Source organism: Mastomys coucha, unplaced genomic scaffold (assembly GCF_008632895.1).
Source record: "Mastomys coucha isolate ucsf_1 unplaced genomic scaffold, UCSF_Mcou_1 pScaffold3, whole genome shotgun sequence".
NCBI classification, from domain to species: Eukaryota; Metazoa; Chordata; class Mammalia; order Rodentia; family Muridae; genus Mastomys; species Mastomys coucha.
In genome coordinates this window covers 64,608,663-64,628,989 of record NW_022196909.1, presented here as the reverse complement: position 1 = coordinate 64,628,989, position 20,327 = coordinate 64,608,663, and the positions used below count along the sequence as shown (strand labels likewise).

At 45.3% G+C, this 20,327-nt stretch overlaps 1 protein-coding gene across 1 annotated transcript in view; it reads right to left on the bottom strand.

The window, feature by feature from the left end:
* The window catches only part of Kif6 (kinesin family member 6), a 319,301-nt gene that overhangs the window by 54,448 nt on the left and 244,526 nt on the right, over window positions 1-20,327 (bottom strand). The window contains exon 15 of the mRNA XM_031347801.1: window positions 16,635-16,690. Within this exon, the coding sequence (XP_031203661.1) occupies window positions 16,635-16,690 (56 nt within the window). The remainder of the gene's footprint in view (window positions 1-16,634; window positions 16,691-20,327) is intronic.

Here is a 20,327-nt window from a genome sequence, read left to right as displayed (position 1 = left end):
GACCTGAGTGTTATCTCCAGAACCCATGTAAACAAACAAACAAACAAACAAATCACAGTGTATGCTAATACTGCTAGTTCAAGGAAGGTACAGATGGTAGGATCCCTGAGTATCCCTCGCCTGCCAGCCTAGATGACTTGCTGAGACTTATGCCAATGAGATATGCTGTCTTTAGAAAATAGGTGTATGGCACTGCCCACCCTCCAAATGCGTGCACCTGAACACATGGGTTCACTTGAGTGCAAGCATGTGCAAGGCCCCTGCCCCCCAACACTGATTTTTCAAGGTTGTTGCAGAATCAGAAAAAGCAAACAGAGTGTTCCATACTGTCTCAAAAGTTTCTATGTGTGTGGTAAGAGGCAGTCATAATGGCAGCAATAGAAAGGGGGAGAGAGAGGTTCAGTTGTCTGAGGCTGTGATTCTGTTACAATAGGTGTGACCTTTGAGTCTTCCCCTGTTCTGGTTGATGGAGACAGCTCTCAGGCCTCCATGAACAGGATGTCTTGAGCCCCACAGGCTTCCCTGAAGTGCCTCCATCCCCTGGGGAGGACACACTCATTATGGCCTCACAGTGGTCCAAATCAGAGGTACCCATTCAGCTCACATTCCCCATCCACTCTGCCTTCTGATGACTTATCCTACAGCTCTCCGTCACTTTCATTAGTAATGGGGTCTTTTCACAGTCCTTTATAGTCAGATATGATTGATTCCCATAATTGGAAGCAAATGGCTTTTTAATAAGCTTGCTTGAAATGCTGGTGGTTAATGGTCTCATTTCTGGAGCCTGTGATGATTCTGACCCTCATCCCGTTACTTTCTTTCAGAGAACAGACTAAGCTGCTTTTGTCTAAAGGGTTTCAAAGGGTTTCAAAGGGGAGAGGAAGGGAGGAGAGGTGGAGATGGACCTTGCTGCTATACTGCGGAGCCAGGCTTCCAGGAAGTGGTGCTCTCTATCTCTCAACACGAATTCTTCCAGTGTGCAATTCTAGCCCAGTCTTTCTCTCAAAGTCCAGCCCCAGTGAGTCCTACCTGCTCACTTGTGGGATAATAATGAAACAAGAAGTTGGAACTAAGGGACAATGCAGACACATAACCAGGGAGGGTGGCGGTGGCAGAGGAGGGGGTTGGGCTGTCTGTAGTGCAGCTTTGAGAAGAGGGGGAAGCTTGAAGCACACAGCCCAGAGCTTCTGCATGCTCACCCATCAATGGTGCAGGAATGTGTAAGAGGGAGGGACACCACCCAGGCTTGAATCCTGCACATGAAGGGCTGACACTGGGAGCAAAGTGCCTGCCGAGCAAGAAAGAAAAGCAGTAGTGGAGAAACAGCTATGGTACACAGAGACAGTGCTGATTTATGAGCTGTGTTAAGACTTCAGGCGAGAGGGAGCCTGAAAACCTTACCACACCCTAGAAATGATGAAAGCATGGGTCACATGACAGACATAATTAGGGCAAATTGGTGGTACTTAAAATATTGTTCAACTTTCTCTCTTTGTTTCTGTCTCTGTCTGTCTCTCTGTCTCTCTGTCTCTCTCTCCCTTTCTCTCTCTCTCTCTCTCTCTCTTTCTCTCTCTCTCTCTTTCTCTCTCTCTCTCTCCCTCTGTGTGTGTGTGTGTGTATGTGTGCTTGTCTATGCTGGGGATGGAACCTAGGGCCTCATGCATGCTACGCAATTATCATGGAGCCACACTTTCAGTCTCATTAATACACTTACTTCCTTTACTGGCTTACTACTTACTCTCTCTCTGTGAATCTGCAAACATAGTGGGCATTTTCTTAGACTTACTTGCAGACCCAATCCTGTCTTTCATATACACAATTTTTCATCAGTAATGTATTTTTATAACATAGGGAGGTACTGGTCCTTCATGGCTAGGGATGGGTGGACTACTGCACTTCTGATGTGGAGCCAGGCATCATGACACCTGCCTGCAATCCCACTACTCGGGGAGGCTGAGCTAGGGCTGTGAACGTCTCCATTTCAGATTTCACACTATGGTCATGCGGTGAGACCCCATCTCTGAATGAATGAATGAATGAATGAATGAGAGAACTAGGAGACCTGGCTGTCATTCCGAGGGCCCAGAACCTGTTTGCAGTTCTCACAGTAGCAGACTCTGGCTTTGCTTATGCACTCCATTTATCCCCAGTTGCCGCAGGGAGGCAGTCATTCTGGGAGGAGGCCTGTTCTCTTGACCTAGCTCGTTCTCCAGGAGACCAGGATCACTGCCTGCAAGGACGGTAATCGCCAGCTTCAGCTTTCTTCAGGGGAATCTGGATATTATCTCTGAGGCAAACACAGCCTTATTTGAGATAACAACATTAGCAAACCTTTTGAGGTCTGCACATATACAGCAAATGCCCACCATGTTTTCTGGGGAAGAGTCTAAGAAGGAGCTAATCTCAAGCACAGGTGCTTGGTAGCAAGACTTATGTGTTTGGTTCTGAATTCCGAGTTCTGACACACAGACTATAGCCATGCAAGGAAGAGGTTCTCCCAGCCCCAACCTTAACCCTAAATGGCTATGTGTGCACTCAAGGTTGATGGTGAATTTGATGTGTCAACTTGGCTGGAGTTTGGTACCTAAATGCTTCATCCAACTTGTCAATATTCTATTGAAATCAACAGATTTTGGGGCTGGAGAGATGGCTTGGCAGGAATAACACCTGCTGTGTAATAAACATGTTTATGAGGACTTGAATTTAGAGCTCCAGAATGTGTGTAAAAACTAGATGTGGCAGTAAGTCTTTGTAAGCCCAGCATTAAGGGGTGAGTGGGGACAGAAGAGTCCCCAGAGCTTACTGGGTAGCCAGCCTGGCTAAATCCATGAGTTTCAGGTATAGTGTAAGACCGTGTCCATAAAAAACAAATTGAGAAAGACACCCAACATGACACTCTGGTCTCCACATGAATATTCATTGATATGCACACACACACACACACATATACACACATACACACACACATATATACACACACATACATACACATATATACACACACATACATATACACACAAATATGCACACATATCATAACACAGAGACAGTTAGGCAGACACACAGACAGCCAGATAACCATGTACAAATATCATCACACACAAATATACACACAAATGTGTACACATATCATAACAGATAGACAAACATGTACGTACACACACACACACACACCAGACTTGGAATAAAGCCAATTACTTTCTTTAACTGGCAGTGGTCCTCACCTGATCAGTTGTCACTTAAGGACATTAAAAAAAAGAATGAGCAATAGACCTAAGGGCCGCAAAGGAGAAGAAATTCTGCCTCTAGGCTGCCTCTGGATATGAACCAAACTCTGGCCCTCCAGCCTTCAGGCCTGCCCTGAATTCTGCAGCCCCTACAATGTTGAGACTCCCTCCTCTCCTTGTGTCCAGACATCCTCTTGCCTCTTGTTTCTCTGGAGAGCATTTTATTATTGTTATTATTTTTATGTCCTTACTCCAGTTTCCCTCTCTCCTCTCCTCCCCCCATCCTAGGTCAGACCTCTCATGGATATCAACCAAACATGGCATATCAAGTTGCTGTAAGACTACGCACCTTCCTTTGTATTAAGGCTGGACAAGGCAAGCCAGTAGGAGGAATAAAGGGTCCCAAAATCTTTCAAAAGAGTCAGAGACAGCCCCCACTCCCTTTGTTAGGCGTCCAAAGAGACCAAGCCACACAACAGGAACTTATATACAGAGGGCCCAGGCGAGTTTAGGCAGCTCCCTGGTTGTTGCTTCAGTCTCTATGACCTCAATGCCATGAGAGGGAGTCCATCCCTGACACTGCCTGGAGGGCCAGGACCCAAAAGCTGGATGCCCAGAGACCCGGGATAGAACCAAACACGACTAGCGAAAGTCAATGAAATGATGCCTAATGATACTCTGCTATTCTCATAGATTGGTGCCTAATCCAGTGGTCATCAGAGAGGCTCCATCCAGCCACTGATGCAAACAGATGCAGAGACACACGCTCAGGAAATCCTGTGGAAGAGGGGAGGAAGGACTGTGGGAGCCACAGGGCTCAAGGAACCACAAGAAACCCTCCAGAATCCAGAGAGTATTTTAATGTGGAGGCCTGCTCCTGTCAGTACAGTCGCTCCGGCACCTGGGGAAAGAATGCTGGGCTGACCAGTGAGACCTACAGCCTGGTCTTGGTCTCACTTTGCATTGGAGTGAAGGAGTGCAGGCAGTCACAACAATAGGAGAACTTAATGAGCTGCCACGAGAAACAGTGACACATAGCAACTTTGCTCTGTTAATGAACTTTCTGAATAGGCCATAGATGGTTTTGCTCTTTTTTTTTTTTTTAAAGACAGGCCTTGGTTACCCTGGAACTTTCTACAAAGACCAGGCTAGCTTTAAAGCACAGGAGTCCCCTTGCTTCTGCCTCCTGAGTGCTGGGATTTAAGGCATACATCACCCTGCCTGGTTGAATCCATAATTTTGGAAAATGACTTATGTACCTTCTTTCCAGGGTTAGCAGTCCAGTATCAAGGAGAGAGTGGATATGTTAATAGACTCCTGTATGAGATATATCCATCTGGGATCAGTTAGTGCCCCAAGGACGGGGCAATGATGGCAGCTCTCCATGAGCCCCATGCCACTCTCTGGGAACCTTCTCACTATACCCAAGGTTTTGAGAAATCTGCTCGGCTTTATCAGATGTGGTGGCCAGGGACCTTAGGTTTTAATTTTTGTTGTGGCTCCCAGCAATGCTGTCACCAGAAGCCAGTGTACCCAGCAGGTGGCAGTCCTTGCTGCATGGAAGTAGATACAGGAAGCCAGCAGGGAAAGACTCCAGGCACAAACCCCAGGACATTTTAGAGGACAGTCCTTTCAGGGACCAGCTGGGGACTTATTTTGAAATGAGTGAACTAATTTCCAGGGGCAAAGCCAGTAGGACTTTGGCCATGGTCTTTTGGGAATAAAAAGGAAGGCTGGTTCTGGCTGTTGTGGGCTGGCGAGGTCTGAGACATGTGGGAGTCATTGGGAGAAATTTCCTTCAGAGCTGTCACCTCTCCAGGAACAAGAACAGGATGGCTTACTGGGGCAAGAAGACCCTGCAAACTGGGAAGGGCACGGCATTCTTTCAAACACAGTTGAGATGATTATATTCCCAAGTCATGCCAGCCCAACTCACAAAATGCTGAAGAAATGAAATCCAGTTAAATGTGTTCTTTTTCACTCTTCTTAAAAAATATCAAGAGCTAATGTTTTGCAGACAGCTCTCTACTGGCCATGCTGGCCAGGCCTTGTGGGGTCCAAAACCAACACACCTGATCCAGATTTGATCCGCAGCATCAGGAGGCCAGAGAAGTGGCCAAAGAATTAATAGAGGAATCTCAGGGTTGCTCTTTATCCCAAGGGGCATCAAGGGCTTAGACCTGAAATTGCTCTTGATTAGAAGTTGTGCGTGGTGAGGGATGGGGAGTAGGTTGTGCTGATGGAGAGAGAGAGGGAGGGGGGGAGGAAGGGAGAGAAAGAGAGGGAGGGAGGGAGGGAGGGAGGGAAGGAAGGATGGAGAGAGAGACAGAGACAGAGACAGAGACAGAGTCAGAGACAGAGAGATGAGAGAAGAGAAAAGCTCATGGTCATCCCAGCCTCGTCTATAGGGTTAGAGTGCCATCCCAGCCTCTTTCTTCTATAGGGGTTAGAGTGTCATCCCAGCCTCTTCTATAGGGGTTAGAGCGTCATCCTAGCCTCTTCTATAGGGGTTAGAGCGTCATTCCAGCCTCTTCTATGAGGGTTAGAGTGTCCCTAGAGACAGACTCCATTGCCCTGCCTTCTTCATGAATACTCAGAACCCTTCTCTTCATACCTATGGGCGTCAATGAGGAACATGATGACCTATTTCTAGTGAGAATGTTGTGTTGGGCCTTAGGATGATGCTTGTGGGATAGAATACGCTTGATGTAATGGCTCTCTCTACCACAGAAATTACTGGAATCTGTTTTCTATGGGTCATCAGATAAATGCTAACGGTGCATTGTGGGGTGTTATTTTAACAATGTGGGGGAAAGGTGTCTTGTGGAATTGTTATTTGCCACCTGGCTCTCAGGAAACCACAACCTATGCTGATGTAAGGGGCAGGTGACGTGTGAGCTACAGCAGCTCAGATGACAGAATGGAGTATCTGGGAAGCAAGCAGAACCCTCATTCCTAACAGTGTCAAGCTATTGAGGACGCTCTCACAGGGGCCTGTCTGTGGCTCTCAGCTCACGTTAGTTCAGGTTCAGGCTGCCACCTCTGTACTGTCCTTCTTTCTCATTTGCATATCTAAGTTGTGATGGGTGTGGAGAACAGCTATTCAGTTAATGTCAGTTTGCTTTCTTTCAGGAACAGATGTGGGTGATTCATTTGGATCAGAGCTCCAGGAAACCCTCTGAAACTGTAAGCCAGCCCCAATTAAATGTTGTTTTTTATAAGAATTGCCTTGGTCATGGTGTCTCTTCACAGCAATGGAAGACCTAACTAAGATATCCGCCCCCGCCCCAACTCACTTGCAATATCCAACTAGGACTCTCTGCTGGAATGTTGACTGATCCTGCTGGCCTCATCTTGCACAAATACCATAACTACAGTGGACCCCTGAGCTCATAAACACAGGCTGAGGTGATGCTGCGCTCTAAGTCTAGGAAATCTCCTGAGAAGTGACAGGCACATCCCTGGAGCATGCTGGCCAAGTCAGTCTAGCTTTGGGGTCTGTATACCTCAGTGAATGTGAGGCTCAGTGATTCTCAATCTTCCTAACGCTGTGGCCCTCTGAAACAATGCCATATATTGTGGTGATCCCCAACCATAGAACTGTTTTTGTTGCTACTTCATAACTGTAATTTTACTAATGTTATATATGTAAATAGCTGATATGTGACTCCTGTGAAAAAGTCATCTGACCCCACAAAGGGGGCTTGACTTACAGGCTGATGTTCTGGACCACTGAGACATCTCACCAGCTCTCATGTGTTGCTGCTGTTGTTCTAGATCTCTCACTGGACTGAAGTGAGGCTTAATCCATCACACTCTTCTCTTAAAGGTGTTGATTATTTTGTAGCCTTCAAGCATGGTCCTCATCTTACTTTAGATGGCTGGTACAGGTAATTGATAGACTTTATGACTTGGTGTCTCTTGTCTGTGGAGTGCTCCTTAGTTATTCACATTTGTTGTCAGGTCACAGGAAGTGAGTGTTCAGACACAGCAGTGCTTGTGAGGACGGTCAAACTATTTCCTAGATTCAGGTCTCATCTTGTCCTGTCTTTATAAGCCGTTTAACAAAACACAACACAAGAGTTACTCAAGGGAGTGGGTGAGATGTCTCCGTGGGTAAGGGTACCTGCTACTGAGCTTGGCCTCCCGAGTTTCATCACGGGAGGCACATGGTGAAAGGAAAGAACTGAATCTTACCAAATTGTCCTCTGGTGTTTATATGTGTGTGAGCTGAGGCAGACACTCATTAGCATACAACAGACAGACAGACAGACAGACAGATAGATAGATAGATAGATAGATAGATAGATAGATAGATAGATAGACAGACAGATAGACAGACAGATAGACAGATAGTTAAATAGACAGACAGACATACTGATAGACCAGATTAATGTTTTTGATATAGATTAAATCAACCAAAACAGTAGAGCTGGTGATAAAACTTCCATTTCATTAGTGAAGTCATCGAACTCTGGCCTGGCAAAGACTTTAGCCATCTGTCTAATGCAGTTATTTCTTCTTGCAGTGGCTGTTGGCCTTAATGCAAGTGATGGAAATCCACTGTGCCCCTGTATGTTTCACCAACAGTCTTGGCAGTATCATGTCTGGGTATGGGGGCAGTGTCACAGTGATGAAGAGTAAACCACTTCCTGATTCACAGTAACTTAGAAGCCAACCAACCAACCAACCAACCAACCAACCAACCAGGCAAACTAGTGTCAACCCTACCCTGCAATTTTTTTTTTGTAAACAGAGAACAGCAACTGTCTAAGTTTCTTTTGAAAATCTTAAGAGCGAAATTAAAATAAGTTACAGGCTGGAGGAAGACATCTGCTACCTATTCAGTAGACAAAGGCCCAACTTACAGAGCACACAGAGAGCTGCTGTGCATCAAAGCAAAAACTCCAACCAGCTAGTCAGCAAAGAGGACTGACACATGAGAAAGGCCCTGTTAGCTGTGCCGGCTGTTTGGGAAAATGCAAATGAAAACAAGGATACACCACAGCTTTTTCTCCAACTGGCAGGAGCTGATGTCACATTCAAGTAAATGTGCGGGAACGTGGGCGCTGCTGTGGACAGGGGGAGTATATGCCAACGAAGCCTTGGGTTGACAGCCAGGGAGCTGAGAAAACTAAACATGGCCGACACCATTCCTCCCTTTTGTGCTACATCTCAATAGCTCACCCTGAAACACTCACATCTCTATGCATAAGTGCATGCATTGTTTTTATAAAAAAAAATGGGGTATGTGTGAAACATTTGTTATAAACGGTCTGATATTACAGTTTATTCACCACCAAAACCAAATAGCACACCCATATATAAAGGGTTCAGTGTGAAAGCATGGTAAGGAATAACATGTGGATGGCCATGTTTATTCCTTGTCTGTCTGTCTGTCTGTCGATCTGTCTTTATTACCAGCCAGTCAGACTTCACCCTATCATCTATCTATGTACCTATATTATTTGTCTGTCACATTATTGATCTACCTACCAATCTGTCCCCTGGCTACAAATGCCACCTACAGAGAAAGATGAGAAGAGGCCTGGCAGTGTTGCAAGCAGTGCATCCCTCTGCAGAGGTAACAGGCTGGCACTGCAGGACAGGAAGTAAAGCAGGACTTTACACTTGGATACACGTACAGGAACCTTCCCCTTGTTCTCATCATTTATTTTCTTTTTTGAGGTCTCAGTTGTCTTTGGTTAACTATAATGTGAAAATGTTAAAACAGAAGCCCTAGAAATAAGCAGCATCTAAGTTTTAAACTGAGGTTGCTCTCACTAGCTTGATGAAACTTGATAGTATAGTGCTCTGGCCAATCCAGGATGTAAATCATCCTTGGTACAGTGTATCCACCAGTCATGAATAACAATCTTCACAGCAGATACACTATCATAGGATAGCAGTATGAGTGCACACGTGTGTGTACGTGTATGGGCTCATGTGTGCATGCACGCATGCGTTCATGCGTGCGTGCGTGTGTGTGTGTGTGTGTGTGTTTAAACACGCATGCGTTCGTGCATGTGTGTGTGTGTGTGTTTAAACACGCATGCGTTCGTGCATGTGTGTGTGTGTGTATGTGTGTGTGTGTTTAAGTACCCGCATCTCATTTTACTTCATGATGATCCCTAGATGCAAAGATGGCTGGCAATTCATGGGAGGCCATGGACACCTCTTTAATTTCTGTCTCCCTACAAGAGGAAGGATGACACAGAACAGTGCAGTCCTCTGCCTCAGTCTGAGAAGTCTCACATTGGATGGTGGTCAGAGCAGAGGCTCAGAACCTGATGGAATGCTGAGACTAAGGGGCTGCTGAGAGCTCAGCCCTAAGTGGGACATCCTTTCCATCCACTCTGAGGCCCAGGGGATGTCACAGGAAAGGGCTGGCAGCACTCAGAACTGTAAGACCTGGAGGATGGGGAGGAGCACTATAAAATGCTGTCATCCAGATGTGACACCATTGATGAAGTCATGAACACATGGCGGCAGCTGTGGACACCTGCACAAGACCACACAGAACACGACAGTAGGAGAGGCCATCAGGAGTGAGAGGGGGATAAGAGAAGGTAGAGGGGTATACTCAGCTCACGAGACACTGTATGCCAGAAAGAAACTGACAGAGATATGAAACTAGTAAAAGCAAAAAAGAGAAGGATCTTATCCCTACAAGATGAGAAAATATCTGTGAATGGAGAAACCTCATCCACATAATTTTTTGAAGTACTTTGTTAAAATGATTTTATTCTGTTACTACATACGATTAATCTCGATGTACTTAATTTATGCATAAATTAGCAAAGGGTCATCTACACATAGGAAAAAGCTTGGTAAATACACACAGACACACACATACACACACACACAGTCCAGTACTATGCATAGTTTCAGTGATCCATTAGGGATCCTGTGGCGAATCCCTACAGATAAAGAACCACTGCAGTGATGTGGGAATAACACATCTGTGAACCACTTTTGCAATTAAAAGAAGACATGCTAACTTCCAGAAGGCATCTATAACCTTGTGAGCCCCAGGGCAGAGGGGAGAGCACCTAGCACAGAACACCTTCCTGTGCGGTGTCTCTGCTTGGCTCTTCCTTTATTATCCTCCAGCTAGGAAAGCTGAGGAAGGCTCTTCATTCTCACGGGCTCCTTTCCTATCCTTGCAAACTTGAACTTGGAGAAGATACAGGGCCCCTGACCGCACATGGCAGTTCGGCAGTAGTGAATTTTGCTTGCTTCTCAGTTGGGGTGTGAGTTTTCCTGCTTTCTGACTGAACATTAATCTTGGAGCCCAGCAGAAAAGACATGCTGGCTCCACTCCTTTGCGGCTGCAGACAACAGGGCAGGCTAAGCCACTTCTCTCATTCTTGGTGTCTTTGCCTGCACCCAGAGAAGCATGGCAGCTCTACTGAAGTCAGCCATCAGGGGAGCTGCAATGCAGTCACTCTGATTCTAGCCCAGAGTCTGTCCTAAGGCATGTGGTAGTGGCAGTCTCCTTTTACTCCACAGACTTCCAGACACTCCCACCATGGTACCCCTGAGCTCTCCTGCCTCTGGCCACCCTGTAAGCCCCACTCAGACAGCTGCCTGGAGCTTTTACTGCTTTTCCTACACAATGCACCTGACTGGGCCTTGCCCCTGGATGCCTGATTAGTGATGCCGGCTGCCTGTAGGTCTGTGTGACAGACAACACCTCTGCTTTTTAAGTGAAGTCCAAAGGCAGACATCTACTTGGGAGGGGAGTGCAGAGTGACTTGTGGTATTTTGAGCAGGTTTCGGTAAGCTGTGGTGTAGACATTGGATGAGGGAATGGATCCGGCCTCAAGGGTCGTGTGACTAAGGGAGGCAGGTCTCAGAGCTGAAGCTGTTCCCACCGTGAGTGGACTGGCTGCCTTGTGAGGGGGGCAGGAGCTCAACCCTGTGTGTTCTTTCTTCTGGATGCTATTGGGTGACTTTCAGCAGACCACTCATTAGTTTTCAGGGTGGTAGAGAAGGGACCCTGCAAGTCCTCTGCTGCATGGAGCAAATGAGCGTCATAATGGCCCTTTTCCATTTCGGCCAGCCATTCTCCTTCCAGTCAACAGAAGACAGTGGAATACCCTTGCCATCCATACAGATGACATTTCACTAACTCTTCCTGGGCAAATCAGAAAGCTGAGCCAGGCTGTGCGATAGCATTTAAAAATAGTTCATTTCCCTTAGAAGAGCGCTGGGCCCAGAGGGATGCCCACTCAGGCAAGCCACTGCCCCCCGTGGCATCCGTGAGCTGCCTGATTAACATGGAGTTGACACTTTACTGCAGGCTTTTTTCTGATACCTAGATGATGGTGTCTGCTGGCAAAGTTATTTTTGAGATGCAAGAATGAAAATTATCAGGTCAAGGCTGTTATGATGAGATTAAAATGCATTTGCCTTCTCCTGAATGACCTGAAAGTGTTTTCCTGGGAGAGGAAGAGACATTTTATTTTAAGGCATTTCATTATCGGGAGAGGTGTAGGGAGAACCGGTTACTTGAAAGATATACTGCTTTGAGCCTCAGCTTATGCCATCTTCCACAATGAATCCCAAGTGAACTCAGCGCAAAAATGTTAACAATAAAGGAAATCTATAAGAATATTTAGGGGAGTATTAAATGGATACTTAGCGTGAAGCTGCTTTGTTATTTGTGCAAATGGCCTTCCTGGGTGCAAAGGCATGGGAGAAATCATAAAAAAAATAATCAGCAGATGTGGCGGTGTGAAGTAACGACCTACAATGCTCCCCATAAGGGCTGGGTAATACTGTTGCAGAACCAAGGGACAGTGTGAGCAGGCACTTCTCTTCTTTGAGAACCAGGAGACTAAGAAGCTGATGTTGGCCCAGTGAGGTGGCTTATGGTTAAAGATGCCAAGTCAGATGATCCTCTCCCAGGACCCACATGGTGGAGGAGAGAACCGGATCTCACCTCCACATGTGGGCCACAGCGTACTCACACATAAAATAGACACGTAAAAAATGTTTTAAAAGGCATACTCTATTCATGCCATTATAATCCAATAAAATGAACTAGGTGTTTTTATTTCATTCTTTTGTGATACAACAGTAGAAACCAGTATTCAGTATGTGTAAAACTCCACTAATTAAGGTCAAAGTCCATCATGGCTAGATAACCTCTGAGCTTGGTGCAATATGGAAGACTCCCTTCATTGGCAGGGCTTCTTTCTCTGATTTTGTCTGGGGAATTCTAAGCCACCAGGCATGCATCTATCTGAGGAATGTCACCTAGCCTCAGTTAGATTACAGGATCAATTTCCTTTCTCCTGGTAAGAACCTGTCCAGCTAGCACCTGAGATCTAATGAGCAATTTTGGTACCCTAAGCCCTCAGCCAATGACCTTTGCCATTCTGGATGTTCCTACCCTCAGTCATCCAAAACCTGATAAGCTCTGGACCACCCTAAGTAAGTTGATCTGCTTCTTGATAGCTGGTCCTGGTGTGCTCATCATCACAGGGCTTCTACGCGCCCCATCCCCGTTTGTAGTCTCTGCACTCTTTGCCCTTGTGGACTGTATTGGCTAATGATCCATGAAGGCAGGGAGAACCACAAGGAGGTAGGGCCATGACTGAATCTCAAGAAGCTGCTCAAACAGAATACACCAGAGCTGGAGGACAGGAGATGGCATCTACCTTGATTACCATGGGAGATGTAATTCTGAGCAATGATTTCCCAGATCCCAAATGCAGGAAGCAAAGATTTTCAAAGGATTCTGAAGCAAAGGAGAGATGACATCCAGAACATTTTGCTGGCTTCTTGGCTATTTACATTTTTTGTTTTATTCTTTCTTGTTGCTCCTTCTCCTACATTCTCTGTTAACTTTTATTTTCAGTACTTAGGAGAGAACCCAGGGCCTACTACATACCAGGAAAACTCTGGGCTACTGAGCCCAAGACCTTCCTACAATATTTGAGTTCATCAGAGCTTTGTGGGTGATAAACTCCTGTGATATCAGCTTCCAGTGAGTTTCCATGCTTAAAGGATCCTGGGTAGGGGGACGGGTGTCAGGATTTACAATCAAACTGATTTGCCTACCTACTGGCAGCTGTTTTCTGGCATGGCACAGGATGGACCTTGCCAGGGTATAGCTCTTTACTGTCCTTCATTGCCAAAGAGGATATAGCCAATGGCGGTACACTGATGTAGAACAACAGGTGCCAGGATTCTAAGATGTGAAAACTGACAGGTAGATGCTTCTAAGGCAGTCTGCTGTCCCCAGATTTCAGACTTAATGTCAATTTTAGAGACAGGCTGGATGGCAAAAGAGTGGACACAAAAGTGTTTAGAACACAATCCATGTGACCAAAAGTTTCTGAATACTCCAATGTGTGGGACATGTACATGAAAATACAGTTGCTCCCCTACAGAAAGAGAGACCTACTAATTTTCAGAGAGATTTTAAATTGGTTATTTCTTCCAATTTTGAATTCAACTTGTTACAAGAGCACGATTGATGTAAACAGATTATTGAGAAGGGCAAAAGGAAGTGTGTAGAAAGCGAGTGTGTGTGTGTGTGTGCGCATGTGTGTGCGTGTGTGCACCTGCATAAGTGTGTGCACTTGTGTGTGTGAGTGTTAGGCATGCATGTGCGTACATGTGTGTGAATATGGGGAAATGTGTTGCACATTAGGTGTCTTGCTTCAAAGTTTTTCACCTCACTGTTTGAGGCAGTCTTTTCCTAAACTTGAAGGAGACCCATTTTTGAGGTCCACCTATCTCTGGTAGGCCGGCTGGCCTGCAGGCTCCTAGAGTCCTCCTGTCCCACGGCCATGCCCGGCTTTGATATGGGTGCTATGGATTTGAACTTTGGTGTTCTTGCGTTTGCAGCAAGTGCTCTTGACCACTAAGCTGTCTCACTAGTCCAGGCAATAGTTATCCACCTTGCTGGTTGTTTTCTTGATGAAAGGAAATGATAGGAGAGTTTTACTATATAAGAACAGATGTTATTTGGCTGCTAGTGAAATAGAAAGTGTTCAGGAATCTTGAAGGATGAAACTCAAGACACTGCTGTAGGTCACAATGCCAGAGAAAAACAAACTGACGGAGGAGACAGTGGCTACTTGAACTTTCGACATATGGGCTTGTTGGTCTCTAGTTTCTTCTCTGTGGCCCAATTACAAGTACACCCCATGGCATCTGAGCCTGCCCAGAGCTGGGATGTGGCAGTGCTGGGAGCAGAGCTGAGTCAGTGCTCCAGCCACGGCCTGGTCCCTCTGTGCTCTGCTCCTGCCTCTTAGAAATGTTAAGTATGTGCTCAGAGTTCTTCCTTCTGCTTCTTTAATGTTAACCTGTCATCTGAAATGATGCTGTGATGTGGGCTCTTCCCTGTGGCTAGACACTGAGAGTGTTGTTGCTCTCAGGCTGGCTTTCCACAGTCCACTGACATGGGTCTTCTTGGATCAAGAAGACAGTGTGAAAGGTAGTGGTGGCTGTGAAGGGGCATTGGCTGAGCTTGTACCACTAAATAGCTGCTTTCTTGCCATTACTGGAGGCTTGAATCTCAGCACTGATGTCAATTCTGCTTGCTGTTTTCTGGGGAAATAGAACCCTTATGTTTACTTGCCCTGGGCTTTTAATAGCATGCTGGGGTCCTCTGTGCATCAATCACAAACATAAATCTAGAGTGGACAGGTTAAATATAGCCCATACCCCTTAATCCCTTAGAAAGGGAGTAAACTGGATCTGATAAGCTACAAGAGGGATGGGTAAGACCACTGGTATAGTCTACATTATGAAGACACATTTGCTGCACACCATATTGTAGAAAGGAATCTGGGATTCACATGTTATTGGTGGCCTAGCATGTACACACATTTGATTATTACAATGAAATAGTTACCAAATGTCTGAAATTCTTTGGCATAGAGATATTGATATACTATTACATACGTACATTCAATAACAAGATCTAATGGTGTATCTAATCACCATTACAATGTTCAAGAAGCATCAAAGATACTCTACAGAAGTTGCCACATGGTGAGCTCTATTTCACCTTGTAGGTGCTCTGAATTCCACACCAATGCTTGCCTCCACCACTGAAGGTGGTGCCACATTTTAGCTGAATTAGTTTCTTCCTCTATCACATTGCATTTCTGCTGTGATAAAAATGCCCTGACAAAAAGCAATGAAAAGGGAAAAGGGTAACAATTCCAAGTCATAGTCCATCATAGAAGAGGACCACTGTGGACAGAACTTAAAATACCAAGTCACATCACATCCAGGCAAGAGTAGAGAGAGAGATAAATGTGAGCATGCTTGCTGCTTAGCTCACTTTCTCCATTCTTATTTAGTACAAGACTAAAACTAGGGAATGGCACCACCCACAGTGGACTGGGTCTTTCCATATCCATTAATATGATCAAGACAACTCCCACCCTCCCTCAGACACATCCACAGACCTACTTGATCCAGACAATTCCTCACTGAGACTCCTTTCCCAGGTGTTATTAGATTGTATCACCCTTATAATTAAAACCAACCATCACACCATCCTAGCTCTTAGGCCCCACGATGAGACAAAGGGATGCTCAGTATAGGTGTGGCTTAGGGTCTAGATGCCTTAGTTTTTTCATGTCCAACCACAGAAGGGAACTGTTTCCTTGACTTAGATAGACTGAGCCTATCCTGATTTTTCTATGCTGTATAGAATAAGCCAGAGGGGCCACTAGAAGTGGCTTCTGAGGGGTAGGTGGGGGTCAAGAAAGAGCCAAAGAACCAGTTGCAAACAGGCGGCAGCTGCTTTCTGGAACACCTAGACCGAAGAATCCCCTCTGTGAAGCAGTTCTATCTCGGAGATGGATCTTGGTTGTGTTTTATAGTTTAGGATAAGAGACATTTTCCTCTTGCTTTGAACAGATTTGAAGTGCATGTATTTTCAAGTTTTTCTGTTGCCTTAATCTCTCTTGTCCAGGCAAGCTCACCTAAATGAGGGAGCTGGGTGGCCGAGAGTGGGCACTAGCTCATTTTGGCTTCCCATCTTCTCACTCGCTTTATGGATGGTGCTGAAATTGCACATGTGTATGAAAAAAAAATGCTTAGCCTCAGCTTTGGGCGGTGTAACAGTGTTTCACAGTCCTTGGAAATAGGAGACAATGTTGCCATGATTATACGGCTATGACAGATTGAGCTACTGCTGCAACACAGCAGTAAATCTGTCTCACTGGGGTAGGCAAACCCAGCGAGTACCCTGCACAAGCTCAGGCTTGACACACACAAAGGTGCCTTTCTTAAAGAGGGTGTGTGTCATGGCTTCCTGGGCAGGGAGGGATGCAAGCTAGACTTTGTAGCTATATGAGGAAGGTAGACCACCATCCAATGTCCACTGGGAAATGCTCTGTGAAAGAAGCTTCCAGAATATCATCTGCTTACCAATTTTACTTCTTGCTTCATTTATACTTTCTCCCAGAGCTTTTGCTTCAGAAAATCTAGAGGAAAAATAAAAGAATAAAGGCAATTTTAACTTCTTGCTATCCATCCTATATTATTATATTTGAAAAAATCAGAGATGTCTGAGAGGTTCCTAGGATGGGTTGGTTACAAAAGAAAACTGAATAAGCTTAATATGGTATGCTTACAGAGAAAGACTGAAATGTGTATGATTTATATATAATGGGAAATAGAACAATGGCTTAGTGGGTAAGAGTACTGCCTGCACTTTCAGAGACCCTGGGTTCAATCCCTGTACCAGAATGGTGGTTCACAACCATCTATAATTTCAGTCTTTGGGGATCCAATACCCTCCTCTGTTTTTGTTTGTTTGTTTGTTTGTTTGTTTTTGTTTTTGTTTTGGGGGTGTTGAGACAGGGTTTCTCTATGTAATCCTGGCTGTCCTGGAACTCACTTGGTAGACCAGGCTGGCCTCGAACTCAGAAATCTGCCTGCCTCTGCCTCCCAAGTGCTGGGATTAAAGGCATGTGCCACCACCATTCAGCTTCCTCCTCTGGTTTTTAGGGACATTGCATGCATGTAGTACACATATAGACTTGCAGGCAAAACACCTACACACACACACACACACACACACACACACACACACACACACACACAAATAAAATAAAATAGTTTGTTCTTATATTCATTGCTGAATTGGTTCAATTTCTGATGTTTTATGGTGCAAGGATACCAGAATGGAACATGGTGGTAAGTTTTTTCTACCCTGATGCCAACATCATAGTTAAAGAAAATACTGTTAAATACCATTGACTTTTTGACCTATAGTACTGTAGCAGATATCAGCCACTGATGACCAGTCAGGAAACAAATCAGGACACATTCTATGTTGGATAAAAATAGCCACAGTGCTTGAGTTGACCTAGGAAGGGGCTTATCTATGTGTGGGGTATAGTCAAAAGACCTTCCTGTGTAAGTGGGGAGTGACTGGGATTTTGAGGAATCACAGAACTTTAGAAATGTTTTCTTCTAGAAGTTTCCAAAATACATATAAAACAGAGCATGTTAGGTGAAATCCTTCCATCTGACTGCCCGATTTTTCTATTGCCTACCTTAGGTCAGTCAACAATCTTTCTTCTCCCTCCTCGTCTCCCAAATGCTTCAAATCCCACAGGGTTCCAGAGAAGCCTAGAGATCTTAGGGGTTGGTCTGTGACTCCTTCATCTGTTTGGAGATGCAACAGATGAAAGGGCCGGGGACCACCAGTGCTCCGTGATAGCTGGGAAAGTAGTGAGAGTTCCAGCCTAGCTGCTATCTGTGTCCATTTGTTTGGTCAAGGAAAGAGGACTGAACTTTCCTACAAGCTTGGGTGGCTAAGGACTTCACCCCTGGCTTCCAGATGAAGGCTCCTCATAGGCTGTTGATGTCTTCTCAGTAAGGGCCTGTCACCATTCAGGGACCCAGTGCAGAGGCATCTGGCAAAAATGCAGGCTCGTTCAGCTCAGCAGATTTTCCCGGGAAGTGTGGACTGAAGCCCTGGAGTCCATGTGCTAGTGACTGAGCCCTTGTGGGGGAGCTAGGAGCTGGGGTAGTATTCTGGAAGCAGGAACCAGACCTCGCAGCTAGAACCTAACCAAGCTTCTAATGAAGTGGTCCCTGCAGATGCATATTAGGGGCATTAATGCTGTGACCAACTTTCTCATTGTCACAGGGGACTGAAATGGAGTCTGATGTGACTTGGAGAATGCTATTTCACCCTCGGTGTGTGAGAGCTGAAGATAGGATGCGCTTAGCTGTAAGCCGTGAGGAATCGCACACCTGGCTACCCAACACAATTTTCAGGAGAACTCAGGCAGGGGCCGCTTGGACACGGGCTCCAGAGATCTGGAGCCAGATTTGAGTGAGCCTGCCTTGGAAGCAATGATGTAAGTTACCTCCAGTTTTATGTTCTAACACTGAAGCAGTTTTATGGACATTTTTTTTTTTATGGTAACTCAACCACACCAAAAAAAAAAAAAAAAAAAAAAATCTACAAATCAAGGCATTTTAAAAACACCAGAGATGTGGGTAACAGGTGGACAGGTGTTCTCTCGTGGAAGTCTTAGCCCTTCCTTTGTGGAGAATACTTTTTGTTCTTAGTGACTACATTCCATAGGCTTTTCTCTTTGTTATCAGGATGACAGCTCTGACTCAAGAGTTGTGTGAGGAATGGCTCTTGTTAGGCTGAAGATTGCTCTTACTGCAGCGCTCCAACTTCTCCGAGAGTTAGCCTGTGTAGACAGCTTCTTGTCAGGAATTCACAGCATGTGCATAGAGGACAGGAGTCTATGGCCACTGTCTTCTTCAGTCACTCTCCACCTTATTTTTTTGAGACAGATTTGGCTAGGCTGGCTGCCTGGTGAGCTCCAGGGGTCTCCCTGTCACTACCCTCCTCTGTGTCAGGCTTCTATGTAAGTTCTGGAGGCCTGAACTCAGTTCCCCAGAAACTTTGTGCTGCAAATGCTTTTCTCTCCAGGCCTATTGTGATGAAGATCCAGCCTGGCTTCCCCTTGCATCTCCTTTACATATTAAAGCTCCTTTTCTGGGTGTCTCTTCAGCTGTCTTCTCTGGCTGGCTGAGAATTCCTTCCCTGATTCTCAACAGGAATTGAATTGTAAAGGATTCAAAAGGGAATCCTTTACAACAAAGCTTAAGAAGTTTCCTTGGTTGCTGAGACCTCAAAGTCAATTTCAAATAGGTGTTCTCAGACAAAATAGTTTTCTAAGTAGCATGTGTGTGTGTGTGTGTGTGTGTGTGTGTGTGTGTGTGTGCATGTGTGTGTGTGTGTGCGCGCGTGCGCTCGCTCCTGTCCAGTATCCTTTTAAGAACCAGGGGGATGCTGAGAAGATGCTAATCTAGTCTCTGCTCTCAGAGTTTATAATTCTAGTTCAGCAGACAAAGTATAAATATAAATATAAATGTCAAATGGAAAAATAATAAAGGTTAAAATTAAAGTCTAACAGGAACTGAAGAGCTCCTGTTCATCATGGGTAGCATTTCCAGATGGTGCCACTGACTTCTCCAGCCCACTTCTCTATTGCCTCTAGACTGCTGTTCACTTCTATGCTACAAGGATCCAAGTGAATGAGGGGTGATTTTCTTGGTTTAGCATATATTATTAATGCCTGGTTTCCAGTCATGGTCCTTTTCTTTGTTCATTTCCTCTTTAGTTACTTAATGGGTACTTTGTGTCTGATAGCTTTAGTGTATAAGAGGGTTTTGACACAAAGGAAATTCTCCCTATGCTTTGCCTGGGCACTGATATTTACAGAACACAGGGTCGCCAAACCCTCTTCTTATTATATATTAGGGTGATGAATCATGCCTACAAAATGGAGTGATTATGAATAACAATTACTTTCCCCTGCGGGGGGGAAAAACACTCCGCTGAAGAATAGGTTCAAACACTGTAGGCCAATGAAGGGCAAATATCCTGTTAATGTGACATCTTATTTCTCTTGTCACATACAGACAGTGAACCTCCCCAAGACCAGGGGTCAGCATTCAGGCACACCTGAGGTCCATGCACTGATGTGTACTGCTGAACAGAGACTAGACTGCCTCCTGCTGTAGAACATGGGGTGTGCCCTCCTGAAACCCCAAGTGGAGAGAACCATGGGAGATTCTGGGATA